This window comes from Festucalex cinctus, chromosome 5, assembly GCF_051991245.1.
Source record: "Festucalex cinctus isolate MCC-2025b chromosome 5, RoL_Fcin_1.0, whole genome shotgun sequence".
Classification (NCBI taxonomy): domain Eukaryota; kingdom Metazoa; phylum Chordata; class Actinopteri; order Syngnathiformes; family Syngnathidae; genus Festucalex; species Festucalex cinctus.
Window position 1 is genome coordinate 20,810,367 of NC_135415.1, and position 20,502 is coordinate 20,830,868.

At 37.9% G+C, this 20,502-nt stretch overlaps 3 protein-coding genes across 4 annotated transcripts; 1 reads left to right on the top strand and 2 right to left on the bottom strand.

Moving 5' to 3' along the window:
• Positions 1–569: 569 nt before the first annotated feature.
• LOC144019079 (gamma-glutamyl hydrolase) lies at positions 570–6,496 on the bottom strand. The gene is made up of 9 exons (XM_077521875.1): positions 6,276–6,496; positions 4,999–5,113; positions 4,871–4,921; positions 4,718–4,802; positions 3,935–4,073; positions 2,526–2,632; positions 2,343–2,436; positions 2,125–2,262; positions 570–833 (listed from the first exon to the last, which is right to left on the bottom strand). Exons 1-9 carry the CDS (start codon positions 6,385–6,387, stop codon positions 715–717), a joined length of 960 nt encoding a protein of 319 aa, XP_077378001.1. The 5' UTR covers positions 6,388–6,496; the 3' UTR covers positions 570–714.
• nmrk1 (nicotinamide riboside kinase 1) lies at positions 6,274–11,534 on the bottom strand. 2 transcript variants are annotated; one of them, XM_077521876.1, is made up of 9 exons: positions 11,336–11,534; positions 10,265–10,355; positions 10,079–10,127; positions 9,427–9,592; positions 9,099–9,170; positions 8,909–9,015; positions 8,755–8,838; positions 8,568–8,654; positions 6,274–6,337 (listed from the first exon to the last, which is right to left on the bottom strand). In XM_077521876.1, exons 1-8 carry the CDS (start codon positions 11,500–11,502, stop codon positions 8,644–8,646), a joined length of 747 nt encoding a protein of 248 aa, XP_077378002.1. In that variant the 5' UTR covers positions 11,503–11,534; the 3' UTR covers positions 6,274–6,337; positions 8,568–8,643. The 2 variants fall into 2 exon arrangements, with proteins under 2 accessions (XP_077378002.1, XP_077378003.1); XM_077521877.1 differs by having other exon boundaries at positions 6,294–6,337; positions 8,575–8,654.
• Positions 11,535–12,248: 714 nt separating this feature from the next.
• ostf1 (osteoclast stimulating factor 1) lies at positions 12,249–20,372 on the top strand. The gene is made up of 10 exons (XM_077521145.1): positions 12,249–12,413; positions 16,573–16,619; positions 17,631–17,681; positions 18,169–18,232; positions 18,311–18,364; positions 18,445–18,552; positions 18,778–18,827; positions 18,889–18,967; positions 19,440–19,538; positions 19,652–20,372. Exons 1-10 carry the CDS (start codon positions 12,380–12,382, stop codon positions 19,708–19,710), a joined length of 645 nt encoding a protein of 214 aa, XP_077377271.1. The 5' UTR covers positions 12,249–12,379; the 3' UTR covers positions 19,711–20,372.
• The last annotated feature ends 130 nt before the right edge of the window (positions 20,373–20,502 follow it).

Sequence of the window (20,502 nt, forward strand, 5' to 3'; positions counted from 1 at the left end):
CCTCATACTTCTAATAAATTAAGATCTCAAGTGACCAGAGGAAAAACTAAAGAGAGGAAGGAGGGAAGGATAGATAAAGAAAAGTGAGAACCACAGACACCAGCACCAACTGATTCAAGGGGCTGTGGGAGGGAGAGGGTACTTCTGTTGAGTTTCAGTAGATGCTGGTGCGACGGATCTGGCATGCATAAGGACCACCACCAAAGAGAGAAGCCGTCAACCGCGGTCCAGCAAAGCGAGCACCCCCCCCCCCCCCCCACCCCCCCCGGAATCCCCAGGCCGCGGCAGCACCAAGGCCACCCCCAAGCCACCCGAGCGGACACCGGTCAGCGAGCCGACCCAGATACCCGGAACACCCCCGCCCCAGCCCCGGCCCACACCCCCGAGCCCAAGGCCGCAGAACGAGGCCCAGCGGGCCCCCACAGCGCCCCACCGGTCCCCAGCCCCCATCCCCCCACGACCCCCCCGCACCCCACCCAAACCCGCCATCCACCACGACCCAGGCCCCACCACCCCCGACCCCCAAACCCCCGAACACACCCCGACCCCCAGCACCCAACCCCAGAGTGAGATTATTCATAAATAGATATAAGCGGTTCAGAAAAGGGATGGATTTTCCGACCCACTTGTGTGTATAATTGTTAAGAAAATACAAACTATGGCGGTGCGTGACTCGTCTGCCTTGCAAAATCCGACCTTTTTAATGACAGCTTTTCAGAAGAAATAGATCTGCTCATAACCGCTGAAGTTTCCTGCAAAAACGGGCGTGTAGTTGTAAATCAACGTCAAGGCCTCCTCTTTAGGGTCATCAAACTTGTGTAAACTTCTCCTCCCTGTAAAAAAAAAAAAAAAAAAAAAAGCAGAAATGAGATGCATGTGATTTTGGCTCATCCTCTCTCGAGTCCCTTTGAACAAACTAAGCGCTTGCACATGATACATAATGGTGGTTCTCAAACTTTTTACATCACATATCCCCTTAAAAAATACTTTCCTCTCTTCACACCGCTACAATGACAGGCGCCAAATATAGTCGCATGGTAGATAGGGATGTAACGATATCCAAAGTCACGATACAATATTATCACGATATGAAGCTCACGATACGATAATTATAACGATATTGTGGGGAGGTTGGCGATAATTAAAAGCCATAATATTGTAAAAATAAAAGAGCTCATACAAAAAAAAAAACAATATTGTGCTTTTGTACACAACATCATCATTATTATTATTATTATTATTATTATTATGTTATGTTGTTAATGCACACACACATTGAGTTCCTCCACATATTGACTCGCTTCACAAGCATATTACGTTCCCCTTCATCTGACAATTAGCACGGATTTTAAACATACAAGGGCCAAAACATCCCCAATGAAAATTAAATTGCACAAAAAAAAAACTAGCCATCAGAGCGTGCTAGAACTGCACAAATGAAAATCAACCTGACTTTTTTTAACAGATGTGTTGGTTTTAAATATCGTGAACATGATGACGACGATATTGTGGCAGTTTCAATATCACAATATCACGATATCGCGCTTATCGTTACATCCCTAATGGTAGAGTTCTTAACGTCTTAAAAAGTGGATTTTGTAAGCCACGAGAACATTATTCACATTTTCAACATCAAGTATAGGAAACTTAAAAAACTGTACTTCAATAATGATTCAATTAAAATCTATAGCATATGACTTCAAGAAAAAAAAAGTACCGGTCATTAAATCTTTGGAAATAAGTAGTTACCGGTAGCCCCTACTTGTAATTTTAAAATTCACTTAAAAGTGGAGAAAAATTAGCCCTCAATGACATGCACTGTAATAAATCATATGCTAGCCACAACTGCTATGTTAGTAGCATAGCATGACTTATTCATAATATAGTGTTACTATGAGACTTAATGTTGTTATTTTATGTTATACGAGTTGAGTTATCAAAGTTTAATTTTTCAGAATGTAGTCAATTAAAATTTCAAAAGATTTTGACTGTGGCCCTCTCAAGTCGGGAAAACGTGCTAAAAAAGGATGGACGGATGAAGCAATTGAAAGTGCCAAACGACTGCTAAATGAGGTCAAAAGCAAGTCCCTAATTGTTAGTTGTTTGAGCTTGTTAAAGGCTGACCTTCATTGACAAAAAACTGGGCCAGGAGTGACGACAGCTGGACGGCGTGAGGAGAGTGGGGAAAGTTCAGTGTGCTGTCCCACTGGAAAGGGTTCACCTCCGGGTGCCACTGCACCCCATACAACGGGAATCTCTTGCCTGAATATCGGAACATATTGTTTAGAGATACAGTATTTAAATTCACCACGTATACAAATATTGGGACATGTGGCACAAACCTTCAATGGTTGAGACAAAGTGGACTCCATTGTCACCAACATTTGTAGAGATCACCGAGAAAAAGTCCATCAGCTCTTTGTTTTGCTTGAAGGCCTGGGGACAGCATATGTATTCATCAAACAGAATAAGATAAGTGGAAGTGTGTTTTATTTATTTTTAACAGCTGGAGAGCTTTGGTCTACTTTCACTGTGAGTCCGTAGTGGTGAAAATGACCAGTGAGAGGCTCTCTTTGCAAATCTTTCATCAGCTCATCAGGGAAGCCCTCAAACATGCGACTAGAGAAGGCCGCTGGAAGAAACAAAAGACACTTCATAAGCTGTGTTTTTTTTTTAGATGCAGTCAGGTTTTCGGAATTGCATGGCATGATACTGACGGGAGTTTCTACTACAGTAGCTTCTTTGGTTACAGTAAATCTATCCAAAACAGCCATCATGTGATGTCTTGCAAACAAACTATATGAACTGCTGCCCTTTGGCAGGAACTTAGAGTCCCACACTGCAACTAATTTAGAAATAAACTGATTAAGAAATATATTTATCCCCTGACAATCGGTTCAATAAAACTACTCAACAGCGCAGACCATTTCGTACAACTCCCTTGTAACTTTGCCTTTTTGTGCTAGTCTTATGTTAAACTTTTTTTTTTTTTAAATATTGAAACTCTTGAGATTTTTGTTAAAAAATGATTCTAATTAATAAAAAAAAATCATTCACATTTCTTTGAACGTATTTATTACATTTGTTGTTGTTTTTTTAAAATATGTATTTATTTAATATTTGTATAACTACAATTCTTTTTTCTTTTCTTTTTTTACAATATGAAATAAATATTTTTGTCTTTTCTCCCCACTTATGGTTCCATGTTGAAATGTAATGCACCAGGGACACTGCTGCATGTTATGCTGTCTCAGCATGTTATCTGACAATGGCTGAGAAAAAGAGGAAAAAAATGGTTTTGTTGACGGTGAATAACATGTACCCCTAACTCTCTGCTTCCACTAAGTGGTAGAATTTAGTACTGCAACTTTGCATCCATCTCATTTGCCGGTACTGTGCCTACCTTGTTTAGATATTTAAGTAATGATTCAATAAATGTATTGCACATTTAAGTTGAGTAAAATATTTAATTTGAATTGATGATTAAATATAAACAAACTTTAACCATTAAATGCAAATAATATTGAACTAAAAGTTAAACTGTACTTAGGCAGTGATTCTTTCATAAACCACTAGAGGGAGTATTATAACTAGTGGTACCCGTACTGCTCTAAATGGCTATAAGGATTTTAGTGTATTTTAAAATTTAAAAGCTTTAAAAGCTATACTTGTGATGAATTTTTTTTTTTTCACAAATACAAGGAGGACTATTCAACAAAATGATATCAATTAGAAAATTATTTTATCAATTATATTGGACAAAATGTCCTCCAATCCTGCAGTGACCCATTGATAAATAACCATTCACACTAACATTTGAGAGTTTTTAATGAACCTAATATGCAAACCAGAGGCGAGATCCGAACCCCATACCGTTGAATTGCGAGGCAGACGTGGTAAACCTATGAGACAAACAATAAAACACGTAGCAAACCTTCTGTTAAGTTGAGAGGTAAGGCAACATTCTCAGCTGTGGCTTTGGTCAACAGGTTGTGTCCGGACACCAGAACGGTGAGCAGCTGCATGCCCAAGCACGTACCCCACACTGGGAAGTGATCTCCTGCCCCATTAGCCTGGAATGCCAACATTTAACAACTGGTGTCATTTTCAAAAAGGTGAAAATGACAAGCTAGCATTTTTTATGGGTTGCTCTTGGTAAAACAGCTAAAAAGACAAATAATCAAGAGTCACAATATTAGGTACACCTGCAATTTGCTGAAAGAACAGTTTCCGGCTTTCAGCTTTTGCAAAGATAATAACCACCACTTTTGATTGACACTGTCAGAGAGGTATTCATCAAACAATTATTGTGGTGATAGTTTGTAGTGGTACACGTATTTTGGTAATCTTATTTATCTGATGCAAGGGACAGTACAGTATCTAAATTCAGCAGAGCACACTTCATACACCACTGCAACCACAATAATGAGCACATTATAAATTAACACAATTTCTACAGTGTCGAAGTAGTCACAATTTGTACTTACATCTACACACCCCTGTTGCAGTGGTAGGTTATTGTGAAAAACTATCGGCACAATAAACTGTTCAACTCAGTTGAATTAAAAAAAAAAAAAACATTTTTAAAGGGGAAAAAAACATAAAATTGAGTGAAATATTGCGGTTGCACAAGTGTTCACACCCTATAACTGGGATGTGGCTGTGTTCAGAATTAACCAATCAAATATGAAAATAAAGCTTCCGGTTGGCTACTAACCTTCAGAGCAAGCTGATAAAAAATCCTTGACACCCTAGCAAAGTCAGACGTCTCAAGATTGGAGGCTCCGCCGATGAGAAGGAGACTTAAGCACAAATCACGAGTCAGAGCATCATAGGGCGGATGACTGGTATCTAATTAATGTTTGCTTACCCATTTATCCTGCTGAAGATGTTTTCATACTCTGTGGTGGTAAGCGTCAGTCTGCGAGGATAAACAAAAACAAACTGAATGAAAGGTTACGAATAGTATGTTAAAGACTTCAAATGTTGACTACTGACTTAATGGGCATCACTCTGCTGCCGGCAGACTCAATGTACTTGACATAGGAGGCAGGTATGTATGTGCTCCCATATTGTTTCATAGCTTCATCTGAAACAATCTGAGTCAAAATACCTGTAAGACACAATAGAATCATCACAATAAAAATCAATTGTGGTATAGAATGGGTGCGACTGAAGCCTTTTCCCATGCATTATTAAGTCTTTCAAATATGATACAATGATAAAAAAAAAAAAAAGGAAAAAAAAGAAAAAAAAGTTGTGTTTTTTTAGCTTTTCTAATTGTATTAGAATTTGAAAAAATATTTTATATTTTCAACTTAAATTTCAATTTGAAATGTTTCAGCTTTTCAATTAAATGTTGTCTTTACACATTTGGGCGGTTCAATTAGAATTTTTTTTAAATTGTCCTAGTTGATGCTTTTAAATTAAAAGTCATTAAAAAAAAATAGCATAGAAATCTAAACTGCTTTTGTTCACCTTTTACAAGTAGTGGTTTTCATTTTAATTCCTCTTGTAATACAAGTTTAATTTTTGTATTTTTTTTTAGCTTTAAATTTAAAAAGTGAATCAACATGTTGATAATTGTGCATCTTAAATGTATTGTGGGGACGAGGATTAATAAACTTCAGCTTCATCCCGTCAGCCCTTCTTCTTTCCGGATGTTTGTCCGAAAGGAAAAAAGAAGAAGAAGAAAAAAAAAAAAGTACTGTGTTTTATTTTTACAATAAAATAAAAAACATTTTTTTTTTACATCTTTTAATTAGAAATCCCAGAGGCCTTTTACCATTTTTAATTTTAAAACATTTTCATCTTTACATTTTAAATTAAGTTTATCACATTTTTAATTTTTAAATCTAAATGGAGCATTTTTTTTGTTTTATATTATAACTAAAAATTAAATTCATATTTTAAAACTGAAATTCAAATACAACTTTTAAACATTTTATAGCTTTTACATCTAAATTAAGGATCTATCTTTTTTTTTTTTTTTAATTTTATAAGTTTTTTTAAACTTTAAATTGCAAGTTTGCCTGATGTTATGAAAACTGTATAGGCCTCAAGAGGAATGGGAAGTGACCAGAAACACATGACAGAAGCTACCAGTATATCAGCAACAGAACAATAAACACAGGGAAATGTGGATATTTAATCACATTATCTTCCAACTAAATCACTACTCTATATTCAATAGTAAAATAATTGTGAAGGAAGAACATAATGGGTTGGATTAGGTAGAAAACTGCCCGGTCCCCACTTGTTTGTATTATACTTACCAATAACAGGTCTGTCATTCCCAGTGTTCTGCTTGAGTCCACGCAGCTTGGTCTGGTGAAAACTGAAACAATCACGAACAAAAAGGACACACAGAAAAGAGCGCAATCGCATTGTGAAGCCTGATTCAATTCAAATGAGCACATTAGTAACGAAAGAGGTCTAAAGAGAAAGTTAACGCTGATGTTGTGCTGAATGAGGAAGTAAAGTGAGTATGCATGTGACGATAATCACATGTGCGTGTACACTGATAAGTGTGCTTTGTAGGAGGAAGGATACATACTTGTAGGTAGGTGTGTTTTTGCCAGTGGTGAAAAGTCAGGGCAAGCAAAATATTTTCTGCTGGCCCAACACACCCTAAAAGCACTGACCAACATTTGCAATCCAAATTCCGACATTTGTTTCATACAATGTCTTTCTTTTGGCTGGACTGTTTTCATTATATACAGGTATTTGTACTGTATGTTAGATTTTTCTTTGTCCAATCAGATTTTAGTATCTACATATGTGCAGCCATGTCTATCAAATCTGCCCACGGCCTTCAGAACCAGTAACATGCTGGTGTAACTTAGACTATACTAGCAATGGGACTGTTTATTTTAACCAATCAAATTTTCATCTGCCCAGCAATTAGCATGTTCCCACCCTCTGATTGGCTGGACTGTGCCAAGTTTGACTGTATGATGCATTGGAATGCAACGTTTTGTTTGTGTTATGTTATTAGCTAAATATAGATTCTACACTTCTCTAGCTGATCTACAAGATACATTAATGTGCTGTGGTATTGCATTTTCGCACAGGATTTATTTTTTTTTCTATCATTGCAACTGGACAGTGGTGGTACTAAAAGGTGGATTAAGTCGGGTGAAACTGTACCGAATGCCCGGGTGCCAAATGTCCAGAATGGCCCATATTTCTTTATTTTTATTTTATGCAATCCTGCACAACACAGCTGGCAGTAATGAATGATGTATTGCTTCTCCAATCTCCACAAAAATCACTTTCTCACATGTAATTAATTTAGTAATAAAAATATTTCTGTGTAACCCGGACAAAGAAATGGACAAAAACAGAATATTGTATTGTATTGTATTGATTGTTTATTATTCATAAAATATTGCATTAATAAACAATCTGTTGATGCATTCTCAATGTATTTCGTTAGCTGTTTGAATCTACTGCTTAAACTCGAAGTTGAAATGCAAAAGTTTTAAATAAAATAATTACATTATTTTATTAAATAAAGTCATTATGTTAAAAAAAAAATTGTAACAGTAAGAGAAGACAATATAACCTTACAAGAATAAAGATGTCATCTTATAAGAATAAATTCCGAATTTTACGAGAATAAATTGTAGTCTTAAAAGGTTCAAGTGGTAACAGTAAGAACATTTTTTAAAGACAAAAGCAATTTCAATTTAAAAAAAAAAAATGCAATTTTGCAAGAATAAAGTCATATTATGAATAACTCATAATTGAGCTACATCTGATTGCAATATAAATTTACTTGAGTATTTTTTTAATTAAAAAAAAATATATTATTATACTTTATATAAACATACAAGCATGACAAAATTAAATAGAATTAAAGAATTTCACACTTTTCACAACTATCATTATTTTCTCCTTCGGTGGACTTTGTGCTGCTCGCTCTGCTCGGCCATCTGGGGCAGTATAAGACTAATACATGGATGTGCATACATACATAGCGTATGTTCAGCTTCTTCCTCGGCAGCAATATTGGTCATTCTTCACAGAGGATAAAACATATATGCCTGTGAGTATTGTTGCTGTCTACATGTGTTCCTGTACCATTTGGGCTCAAATATCTATCGCTTAAACAGTTGTAAAACTGCACCTATCTATGCTATTCATTAGCATGTAAATGCAGTTTTCCATTGCATGTTAGCACTTAGCTAGCGGGACCTTTCTTTGAATTAAGCAGCTACTTGGTTGTTTTAAATACATAATGTGTACTTCTCTCTTTGTTTTCTATTTAGTTTGACAGTAAAATGAAGGCACCACTGTCTAACTTGCTTTCTCATAATTTTCAAGACTTATGTCTTGTAAATTATTTTATTGCTCATCATTTTATAATTTTCCCCTTTCTTTTCAGTGTGGCTTTAGCAATTTTTATTTTTTACAAAACAAACCCCAACACAATTAGAAATTAGCTCATCTAAAAATGTATTAGTCACACACTTGTGCAGCTTTCTTTGTGCAGACAGTCACGTCAGCTGCTGCTTTTTTTTTTTTTTTTAAACCACCTCAAGTTGTAAATATATTGCACATACTGTATACTGTAAATCCAATAACTTGGTCCTTTTGTGGTACACATGCAACTGAAGTTTTCCAATTCATTCGTTCATTTCAGTCGTTCCCTGTAAATAAGTAAAATAACAAAAGAACTGCATTATGTTTAAACACAAATATCTGAGCATGTTAGGAGGTCCATGTATATAATTCACAGCCAAAAATTACCTCTCAGCGTATTTATTTCCTGACTAACATCTTGATACACAGCGGCCAGCAGCTCCTCCTTTGACTTCAATCCATCCAAAAATACTGCAAAACATGAACCCAATATTTAACTCATTTAAATTAAGTTATAAAATTGCACATGGCGGAGACGCACCGATTCCCGTTGCCGTGCTCTCCATCTCCTGGCGGTTCCTCAGGTACATGGGCCATACGTGTCCGTCAAAGTAGCCTGGTGGGTCGGGCGGCTTGTACACCCTCAAACTGTTCGTTCCACACAAGCAACGTTTACACGATGTTGAACACGTCAAATAAGAAAAGAATAGAGGAGAAAAAAAAACACTTACCTTCGTCTCTCCTTGCAGATGTCATATGGTATTTCCATGAAGTATCTTTTGTTCATCAGCTCGTTCAAAGGTCTGCAAACAGAGGTTCGACTGTTGTTGCATGTTTCAGTACTTTTTGCCCAGCTAATAAGAGGCTGAATGGCAAAAGTCACAACTGTTGGACCAAGGAATTAATAGCTAAGAAAAACTAACAGAATCATTTTACAAAAACATTTTGTTTAACAAAAAAACAAAAAAACAAAACAAAACTGTTTTTAACACATTTTAAGTTGATCTTGAAGTTTCACCCGAAACATGAATATTTTGTGAGTCGTCATTATTTGTTAACCTGTGATTGAATATCAGGAAACCTTCCACTATCAGCATGAACACATGGCTAGCTGATGATGTCACACTCTGGGCAGTCTGATCCGCTTCCTTCAAGAAAGCTTGCGGGTCTTTTCGCCAGGCTTTGACCTGGCTCATCATGTCGTCCATGTGGAGAGCGTCCAGCGCTAGACGGGCACACAGAAACACATTCAAAATGTTTTAGCATTTTTCCGGCTGCCTGCTCCAAGAGCAGTGAAATCTCTCAATGTGGATCCTGATTTTTATTTTTTATTTTTTTAGTAAATATGTCTCATATCTCAGCAAGTTTCAGTTTGTTAGGGTACTACTAATCACAATTGGTATCATTAAAGGCATATAACTCTTAAAAGGGACATATTATGGGATGCTAACTGCACATATTTGTGCTTGGTGATTCAGTATGGCCGTGCACCATACACAGTGTAATGCATAAACTGCTGCCTCCACCACATAATGTAAAAGATTAACTCCACATTTTACTGTATTTTTTTTCCATACTTTTACTTACTAGAAACATTGCCTGTACAGTTAATAAAGGTATTAATTATTAAAGATTTTACCTCAAGTTATTTACTTTCATTATTTATAATGAGATTTTTTTTGTTTGTTTTAATTACAACAAACATCCTTACTGTCATACTGCTTGAAGCCATTACTGTCCACTGGCACCACAGAATCATCCTGGATGAAAGACAGTATCAAGTTGGAGAATCCATATTTTTCATAAATCTAGTATGTCTGCCATAGGAGTTTACTGTATAGAAACTGAAATTGTCTGATCGTATTTTAGGTTCCCCACCCCTGAATGGGGTAGACACCTTGAAAAAGGAATCCTGCGCAATGATACAGCTGTTGGGTATCTTCTCCTTTAAACTTCTGGAAAGTGTGGTTTTTCCTCCATTGGTCATTCTTAAAGAAGAAAAGCACAAAACATGATGAGCACATAAAAAAAAATGTACAAAGAAAGGAGCTGGTGCAAAATCCTGCAAATTTTAACTACATTTCAATTATCGCGGAACTACTGTAATCACAACTGATGTTCTGTTTTTATGTTACATAGAATATAAAGACCAACACTTTTTGTCACATTTTTTGCTTCAGTTCAATGGACATTGTGCTGCTCCTTCTGGCATGCATGTCTTGGCCACCTGGGGGCAGTATAATACAGACATACAGCTAAATTGGACATGAAGTCGGTACAAGCTCTTCTATAAACTGTAATATTAGTCCTCTATTTCTTCTGTACCATACTGAAGCCTGAAATTGCCAGTGTGTTTTTATGGGGGGATATATTTGTATTGGTTTGTGTCTGTGTGCTAGATAAACACAGTTAAGTGAAGGAACTGCTGCCTCAGGCGATTTTCCACCACACGCTGGGATCAGCTTCTGCTCGTAGAAACAAGCAGCCGGCGTAACATACAGTGGCTGTCGAAATCCAACAGGTGCTGCTGACTTGCTTAAAAGTAGGATAATTTCAGCAAGTCAATACTAGTATGTGTCAAGTGTGCTATAATTATTTTTCCCTTATGAGACAAGCATATCATAGACAGGTTATTAAGAGACTTGGGAGCTGTTTTAAATTATGGAACAAAAATACACAATATGGGAACAAAAATGTACAATGTCTCCTTTAAATGTTGCACAAAACACTTGTTTAGTTGCTATTCTTGCACCACGGCTTTGTCACATGCTGCACCCATTTCACTCTTTGTTATTGTCACTTGCCTTAAGACTCACCAACATTCTTGTTTTTTTTTTTCTTCAATTTTTGTGTGTTTTCGGCAAACGATGCCATCTTGATTTCATTCACCAATATGAATATGAATATGAATATGAACATTGTGCAGGAGAATGCACTTTATGTGAAAAAAATTATCGCACTTACTCACCCACCCACTCCCACAATTAGTGTCTTCACCTCCGCTTGCCAAGGTCGCTCCTCGGGGACTTTAGCCTCGTAACAGGTAGATAAACAACTCATATCCTGAGAACTCTGCACGATTTGCAACACTGCAGGATTAACGGAGGTAGCGTGCGCCGCTCGTACTGCAGTCATACCTCGAACTTCTGCTCATTCATAACTTCCGTCTTCCGACGCTCTGGATTGGCTGGCTTTGCGTGACGTCACAGTGAAACGCGTTAAAAAAATAAAAACATGTTAATTAATTAATTGTCTGAAATTTAACTGTAAACATCGCATTAGCATAAAAATATATACATTTAAATACAAAGTATAATAAATAAATACACTCTAAAAAACAAATTTGATGCACTTGTAATCCTACTCAACGCAAGAGCTAAATTAAAAAAGGCTATCTTTATGAAGATAAAAATGCTCACTTTTGATTGACAGTTTGACACAGGTCAAGTGAACGGTGAATATATACATTTTATTATTACTGTGGCTGTGCGTTGCAGTGGTGTCGCCCTGCATTGCATCATAGTGACTTAAAAAACAAAACATTTAGTTTCAACTGAAAGCAACAGAAACACCGTTACATATTTTCAAATTACTAATACTCAAAATTATTTTTTGTCAAATTGGTTTGTACACACAATTCTTGTATAAATTTCATTGTTTTAGCCATTGTTTTTGTAATGCCTTGCTTGTACGAATTTATTAGATTATAAAAATCAAATTCCAAAAACTGATATAGTGAGAACATAGAAGCATAACAAAAACGGGTAAATCCCTGTAAAATCAAGTGAAATTAAAACGAAAATAATGTTGTTAACTTTAACTAATTAAAAATCAAGCATGTTCGATATTTTATTAATTTTTTTGCGCATGCGCACAGCAGGACTTCCGCGTAGCCCGAGGAAGCCTCGACTTCCTCAAAGGGAGTGACACCGAAGTGCCGTCCACCTCAGCGAACTTTTCACTTCAGTTCCAAACGTGGGTTTTGGTTTGCTTTTGACTCTCACTCTCGCCAATGTCCAAACCTCCTCCCAAGCCGGCCAAGCCAGGTAAGAGCAACATTATGTTGCACCTCTCGAGTTACATTACCCCGAAACTAGTTTAGGACACCTTGCTAGCGCGTTTCGACGGACTAATGGACGTTATTGGATATTTATGGGTTGTTTTGCGTCTCTACCAAAACTAAAAATCTAAATTATGATTATGGGTAGTGAATGAAGTACGTCAAATAGACGAAGGTAGTGATGCAGCTTTTGAGACAGTAAACTGGCCTCTGACTTCCCTATTTTCCCCAATCCTGTAGGTGAGTGTGTTGCGTTTAAGGTCACAGGTTAAAAGCAGATGACAACCATGATCGTCACTCCTCCCCAATCGTCCCTGCGCCGAACAACGTTAAACAACGGCTTTCAAATGTGTTTAGTGTGTACATACATCCATTTTCCAAACAGTTTATCCTCATATTTTAACTATTATGTGCAACTGATGGCGTTATGCATCCTTTACCCTCCGTGTGCGCATGCGCACTGGTAGGATCAACGCATATTGATGTTAGGACTGTGTTCCAGACTGCCTGGAATTCGGAAACTGTGCATAGACAAACAATAAACACAACAGGCAGCTGCAATAATGTAGCAGAAGTGGGAGTAAGTCACATGTGCAAGTCATATTTTTAATTTACGTTTACTAAAGCAAAAAAATCAACTAAAGTAAGTTAAGTCATCACTTGGGCCAAAAAGCAAGCCATCCCATCTTGTTCGATCACAACATTATAGTCACAAATTAGCCACTTTTCACTCAGTGTTAGTTGTGTGTTTATCTATTAACTGGTTCATAGTCATATTTTCAATGGTCTCTAATCTCTATCCAGTGTTCATGTTATATTTTACTTTATTGTGTTATCATGTAATACATCACTAATGTAGTAATGTACACATCTATGTGAATGTTAAACTAAGCCATTGTTGTGTTCCATAGTTGTAGGAATTCCAACTTGGAGCAACATTTCAATGCACTTTTTTCCTAGGTTTAGAATTGAAATCTTTAGTTTTCTGGAAAAGATGCAGACTTTTGCTATTCTTAAGGCTGTCCCAAAACAATCTAGCCACAGCTGAGGTGATTAAGGTTAAATCTACTAGGCACTCGGCAGCAAAGAGTGGGACATAAGTCATTTGGCTGGACTTGAGTCAGTCAGTCAGCCCTAAGTTGGAAATTTTAGGTCTTAGTTACTTGCTTGGAAGAATCTTACAAAAACTTGTCTTGAGTTGGGCTTAATATTGATAAGACTTGACTTAGACTTGAGCTACATGACTTCTAGAGGTGTCAGCCTGAACCGATTGATCAACAACTAATTGATGACCAAATTAATCAACTATTTTAATATTCAAGTAATTGTTTTAGAGCAGGGGTGGCAAGATCCGTCCCTTGAGGGCCGCAGTCCTGCAGGTTTTGGATATTTTCCTTCTTCAACACAGCTGATTCATGATAAGCTCATCAGCAAACTCTGCAGAAGCCTGAATCAGCTGCACTTCGAGTAGGGAAATCTATAAAACCTGCAGGACTGCGGCCCTGTTTGCCACCCCTGGTTTAGAGCATTGTTTAACTTAAAATTGACCAAATGACTTCAGCCACAAAAAGAGTAATTATTTTATTTCTGTCAATTTCATCTTTTGTGTTGAATACAAATAAGACATTTGCAAACATCTGCTTTTACTCTGGAAAACAATGACTGAACAAGTAACAGAGTCCGTTTCAGAAAGGTTGGTGAGATCAGTCTTTAATGCGAAAAAAAATTTAATCTGATTATTGGATTCATTGTTTCTAGAAATATTCAATAGTGACGGCCCCAATGACTTTGACTTGATAAATCTTGCCTTGAACCTCTGCATCTTTAAGGTATTTTTATTTCTTTTTTTAAGTTATGTGTTGTGCCTGTAAACCTGGAGACCCACATGACTAGTATGCTATGACATGGAGTGCAGAGGCCACCTCATGTAACTCATTCATTCAAGGATGAATTAAATTAGGAAAAAGGGGAATGCCAACATGCAATGTATGCACCTCAGAAATAAGAGACACAATAGCTTAGTTTTTTCTAAGTTTAACAGATTTCCGGTCAAACATTAAACTTTGTTGTTTTTGTGTTTAATTGAGAGAAGCAATTGATGATTTGGACCGATTAAAAACTATGTGGTTGTAAAGGTGTTCACTCCAAGCTCTGCTTTGCAGATGTAACTAAAGACACTTTTGATCACATTAATGAAACAGATCAAATGAAATGAATGCGGTAGTTAATTTTCCCCATAACCCATCAAGATAATACCGTCAAAAGCCCATCGTTATCATAAATCTAACCACTGCCTTATAATGTGTAAATATTAAGGTGGGACTACTTTACAAGAAATATGCAACACGTGGCGTGAAGAGTGCTCATGTTACATTATCGGCTTTGTAGTTGAGAGGGAATCATTTATTTGGATGGATGCCGATGGAAAATGCCTCCATGAAGTCATCTGGATGTGGAATTGCATGTGTGGGGGTTTAGGAGCCTTACTTGAGGATGTTCACTGAATGTGACATAACACATGATCATAAACAAACAAAATCTACTCCGTTCAAAATACACCGGCCCTCCCTTCACTTTGGCACTTCACATGGAGGGGTTGCAGAGATTTATTTCCTGTTGTTGCACAGGATTGAAGTGTAGCTTTGAGTAGATGAGAGAAGAGAGATTGGAAGTGAAAAATGAACCGCACGTTGCTTTTTCAGTTGGATTGTTTTAAAGGGTAAGTCAAAGTCAACCTTAAACATTTATTGACAATAATATTATATGTGACCTCACTAATTTGCATTCTGATTAATTTTACATTTGTGGAATATGGATTTTCGATTAATGGATTTTGCTGCTTAACTCATATTCCACTAATATAATATTAACCAGGATGTGGTATTTAGACTAGTGTGGCTGCATGGAACATGTATCATTGTCAATAAATTGTTTGGGTTGACTTGTCCGTTAAATATTCTTTGGGGATGTAGCGAAACAACCACAAAGCACAAGAATTCCTTTATACTTTTGTATGACGGTTTAAAATGTAAAATTAATCTAAAATTGTCTGTAAAGTTATTAAAGTGCAGTTTTATGATGGCCATAGTTAGACCCTGGAATCAACTAATTAATTTTCCATTATTTTATATGGATAAAAATGTTAGAGCAACTTGGAAGTCTCCTGAAACAGATAGTGATTACTTTTCAGTTTTAATATGATGCTTGATGGTTTTACACCACTGCAATAATTAACAATGTTAAATGGATACCACTCTACTCTCTTTTCTAAATGCAGAGTCTTTCCGAAGACCCAGTTAATATCAATTAAACGTAATTACCCGGTTCACCCCTAAATGACATAGAAATTAAAAAGTTGCCTATTTTGAGGAAAACAGACTCCAAAGCTGTGGTCCCGAGGAGTTCAGCACGTCCCCCAAATTGAGACTCATTTGGATGTTGGGCTTAAACCGCGAGAGCTCCAGATAACTTGAGAGCACACATTTACATTTGGAAGTGCGTGATGGGGCCTGTGGTGTGTGTTGGGAGATGTGGACATGACCGGGCCTGTGGAGTGTGCAGAAAAAGTGAACAGAGCTTGTGTCTGTGTGTGCCTGAAACCAGCTTGAAACACTGCTACAGTCGTCAGCTTAAACATACACACAAAAATACACACACACACAGAGGCGCTCAGCATGTAAACTTTTCTATTAGTTGCAGACGAAGTTATGTGAGCTCTTGCGTAATATATGCATGCCAGTGTCATTGAACGTCTACATTGGGTGCATTCCAGTGGTGCAGCACCCAAGGCTGACTAGTAGGTCTGTGTGCGTGTATACCTGGAGAATTGAGATTGTTTGGCGGACCTAAGGGAGCCCTCCGGCTCGTCGTCGAGCCTCTTGAGGTTTTTTGGGGGGGATTTTCCTGGCATTGGCTCTCTCATATTTTTTTTTAACCTAATGTGTTGCATGTGTTTGTGTTCATATCTGTTTTTAAAACCATGTGCTTCAAAATAAATGCAAATGAAATCTAAACGATTATTAAAATAGGTGTGCATCTGTCTGTCAACATCTCCTTTTTGTTGTGGTGGCCTTCAAGTGCATTTTTTTCCCCCCCGCCATTTGTTGTTATGCTTAATCTGAAGTCTTTTGTTGTTTTGCTTGTAGGCCAAGTCAAGGTGTTCAGAGCCGAGTTCACCTTTGACCCCAGAACGGTAAGTACATTTGTTGCTGAGCGGAGGATTCAGTCGTATTATGTGCAAGAGCCGTTCCCTCCAAATACTTTTGTGACGAAAGATGGATTGTTTTTATTTTGGTGTGTAGCCGAGTCTGCCTGGCAAGTAATACCAATTGATTAAAAATGCAAGTTGCTGATTTTATATTAGCCAGTTGAGAAAAAAACACATTCAATGCAGTGGAACCTCTGAAGTCAAGGTCATTCAGCAGTTGAAATTGGGCTGTTCTACTGTTTTGTTGCATTTGAGCCACTGTTTACCCAGCCGTTGCAAACATGGAGAGCTTTGCGTTACCATAGCAACCAGGCCAGAGCTAGATGGTTGCTCTTGGCTAACAGAAGCCCAAGGGAAAAAAATAACAATAAAAAACACCTCTTAAGACAGTAGGGATGTTCGATAACACTTTTTCAAGACTGCTACCAGTTTCGACTCTCACCACTAGTACGTTTACTACATAACCCCCACCCTCTCCAAATAAAAAAACAAAAAACAAAAAAAACATGACAGATACATTTAGAGAAATACCTATATGTCCCAATATATCATATTCCTTAAAATTATGTGCAAATAAAATGAATGGAATTATTGTTTTATTCTGATTTGTTATCGGAAAATGCCCAAAAGAGAGTATTAATACCTTGAAATAACACTTGGTATCTGTCTGATACTGATAGCTAGTATCCGTACTAGCCCATCCTGAATACAAACTATTTGATTTTCACTCACGGTGGCAAAACTTCATCACCAAACAGCTAACTTGTTCCAAAAGACGGCCCACTGTCACGCATGTCACTCAACATTTTGACCCTGGGCTAGATTATTTTCTACAGAGAAAATAGTTTGGAAAACAAAACAAATCTGAGAGGTCCCGGATAGTGGAGGAACTAAGAGATTCCGCTATATTGAAATTGCTGAAAAGTCAGGAAATGCATTCACATGCCCACAAACAAACTGCAAGTTGAACTGAGGTGTTGTTGTTATATGTTGCAGCCCGATGAGCTTTACTTTGAAGAAGGAGATATCCTCTACATCTCTGACACGGTAAGACAGACCTCGAAGAATCAATTTAGATGGCATGTAATAGGCCTGCACGATATATCGTTTGAACATTGTAATCGCGATGTACGCATGCGCAATAGCCACATCGCAAGACGTGCAATGTTGTTGTTGTTGTTGTTGTTGTGTTTTTTTTTGTTTTTTTTTTAAGAGCAAGCAAACATTTGTTTTGCTTCATAAAGGTAGCAAGCTACCTCTCGAGCTCCCCCCTTCCCTTCTGCTAATCAGTCACCGACTGTCAAAGGATGCAAAGAATTCATTAAACATGACTAATCCATCATGCAATACATCATTTAAATGCATATCAAATGTTTAACAGATTAGAATTTCTACAATTTGGGTCAACTCGGCATCCTACTAAAATGGATCCACCATTGCTGCTTAAAAAATGACACTACTGTAGTGTGGACACCCCCTCCTTCCTCATATAGCAGGATGTGGTTTTTCCTCAACATGTTCCTGTCGTCCTCAGAGTGACAGTAACTGGTGGAAAGGAACATGCCGGGGGAGGACGGGACTTATTCCGCGCAACTATGGTAAATGGAAAAGGACATTAAAAGTCTTCCATCTGCGAATCTCAAGCCAAAAAAAAAAAAACTTGTCGTCCCTTTTAGTGACGGAGCAGGCCGAGTCTATCGACCACCCGATGCACGAAGCGGCCAAACGAGGTGCGGCGACTGCTGAGCTACCACATTTGTCTCCATCTTTCTATAAACTGTAACTGCTCCACGTTTACGTATTCACTCAGGGAATCTTTCCTGGCTGAGGGAATGTGTGGAGAACAGGGTGGGAATCAACGGCTTGGACAAGGCGGGCAACACTGCCCTCTACTGGGGATGTCACGGAGGACATAAAGGTACAGTGATTGGGATCCGGCACACTGTCTATTAGCGCAATGTTTGACAACCATGAGTTCTTAAGGTTGCTTTAAATGTTGAAAAGTTGTCAGAGTGCCTTCTAGTTTACAGGAACTGAGTCTATAAAAGTTATTTGTGTCATGGTTCCTGTCTGACTGTAATGTATTAATAATTTCACTTGGTCATCCCTGCGAGTTGTTTGATTCTCCTGTTGTTCCTCTTAGACGTCGTGGAGCTTCTTCTCAGCCAGAGCAGCGTGGAACTCAACCAACAGGTGAAGAATAATTTGGGAAAAGAAAATTCCAAGTACATTGAAATGAAAATTTGTCTTGTAGAATAAGCTTGGGGACACTGCTCTGCACGCTGCCGCCTGGAAGGGTTATTCTGACATTGTGGCCATGTTGCTGAACAAGGGTGAGTATTTCTTCATTCGATTAGGGGTAAGGCGTTTATTTGTCCAAATGCATTTTTCATATCTTAAAGGGGAAGTCAATCTTAAACATTTCTTGACAGTACTACATTTATGGAATATGAGTCATAATGCAAAATCCAGCCGTTTTTCATCCATCTCAGGGGGCGGCCATTTTGCCACTTGCTGTCGACTGAAGATGACGTCACAGTTGCTCAAGGCTGAGGCAACGGGCAATCACAGCTCACCTGCTTTCTGAAGCTGAGCTGTGATTGGTGAGGCCTGAGCAACTGTGATGTCATTTTCACTCGACAGCAAGTGGCAAAATGGCCACCTTCTGATATTGATAAACACAATGAAATAGATATACAATATATATCACACGCATAATTCATTGAGCTTTGAAGATGCCACCAGTGTCTGCTCTGTAGTTAGTGGGTGTTAAGGTGTGTTTTCTTGTGTTGTTTTCACGTCCAGATGCACGGACAGACATCCGGAACAACGAGAACAAGCTGGCGCTGGAGATGGCCACCAATGCGCAGTGTGCCTCGTTGCTCAAAAGGAAGCTGGCCAGCAGTAAGTCCACAGCCTCCATGCTGCCTTTGCTCCAAATAAATCCTTTGGGGGAAGAAGGAAAAAAAAAAAAAAAAAAAAAAGAGGAAAACACCCTTTGTTCCTTTTTGCCTCAGCTATCACCCGCTCGGCCAGCAACGCGGAGGAGTATTTGGACGACGAGGACTCGGACTGAGGATGAGGGGCCTGCAGAGGTTTGATGAGCGACTTAAAGAAACCGACCTTGTGGTCTTCCCCCGTGGTTGTTACTGTAACTCTATTCTGAATCAAGCCCTCAGCATCACAGCAGTGCAAATTGAAACCTGAAGACAATGAATTGTCGCTAGTGTTGTTGCACAAAAGGGACCAAAAACGCAGAAACACATTGATTCCATATAACTGCTGATGGTGTTGGTAGACTTTGATTTGTGGGTATGAGCACAGATATTTCTTGTATTTGCTCCAAGTTAAGAAAAGTGTCATTCCGCATATTCCTAAATATCATCTAAATAAGTGTAGCAATTGTTTCCATTTTCAAATGGCACTCTAAAACCAAAAACAAAACAGTTTTGTTATTTTTTGAACAAATGACAAGATAATACCTTTTGTTGTCCGATTTGCCACTTTAAAATGCAAGAGAGAATGATACAGATTGAAAATACTCTTAAATTCCATCATGAGAGCAAAGTGTTGCTGCTTTTAAGACAAATGTTCGAGGAAAAAAAAACAAAAGTGCCTTTTGTATGTGGAACAGACCGAGTGTCTTGTTGGTGGCTATGAATTGTATGTTCTTACGAAACACAAACTTTATTTCTACCTGCTTCTTCTATCTGAAATTAAAATTGTTTTAACTTAAAACATTGTTTGGGCTTTGTTGAATACACAGCGGCGGCATGTTTTTACTTCAAGCAGCTTTGGTTTACATGCAAACTGAAAAGAAAAAAGGGTGAAATTACAAAAAGTTGTAAGATTTGTGAGTTGCAAGTTT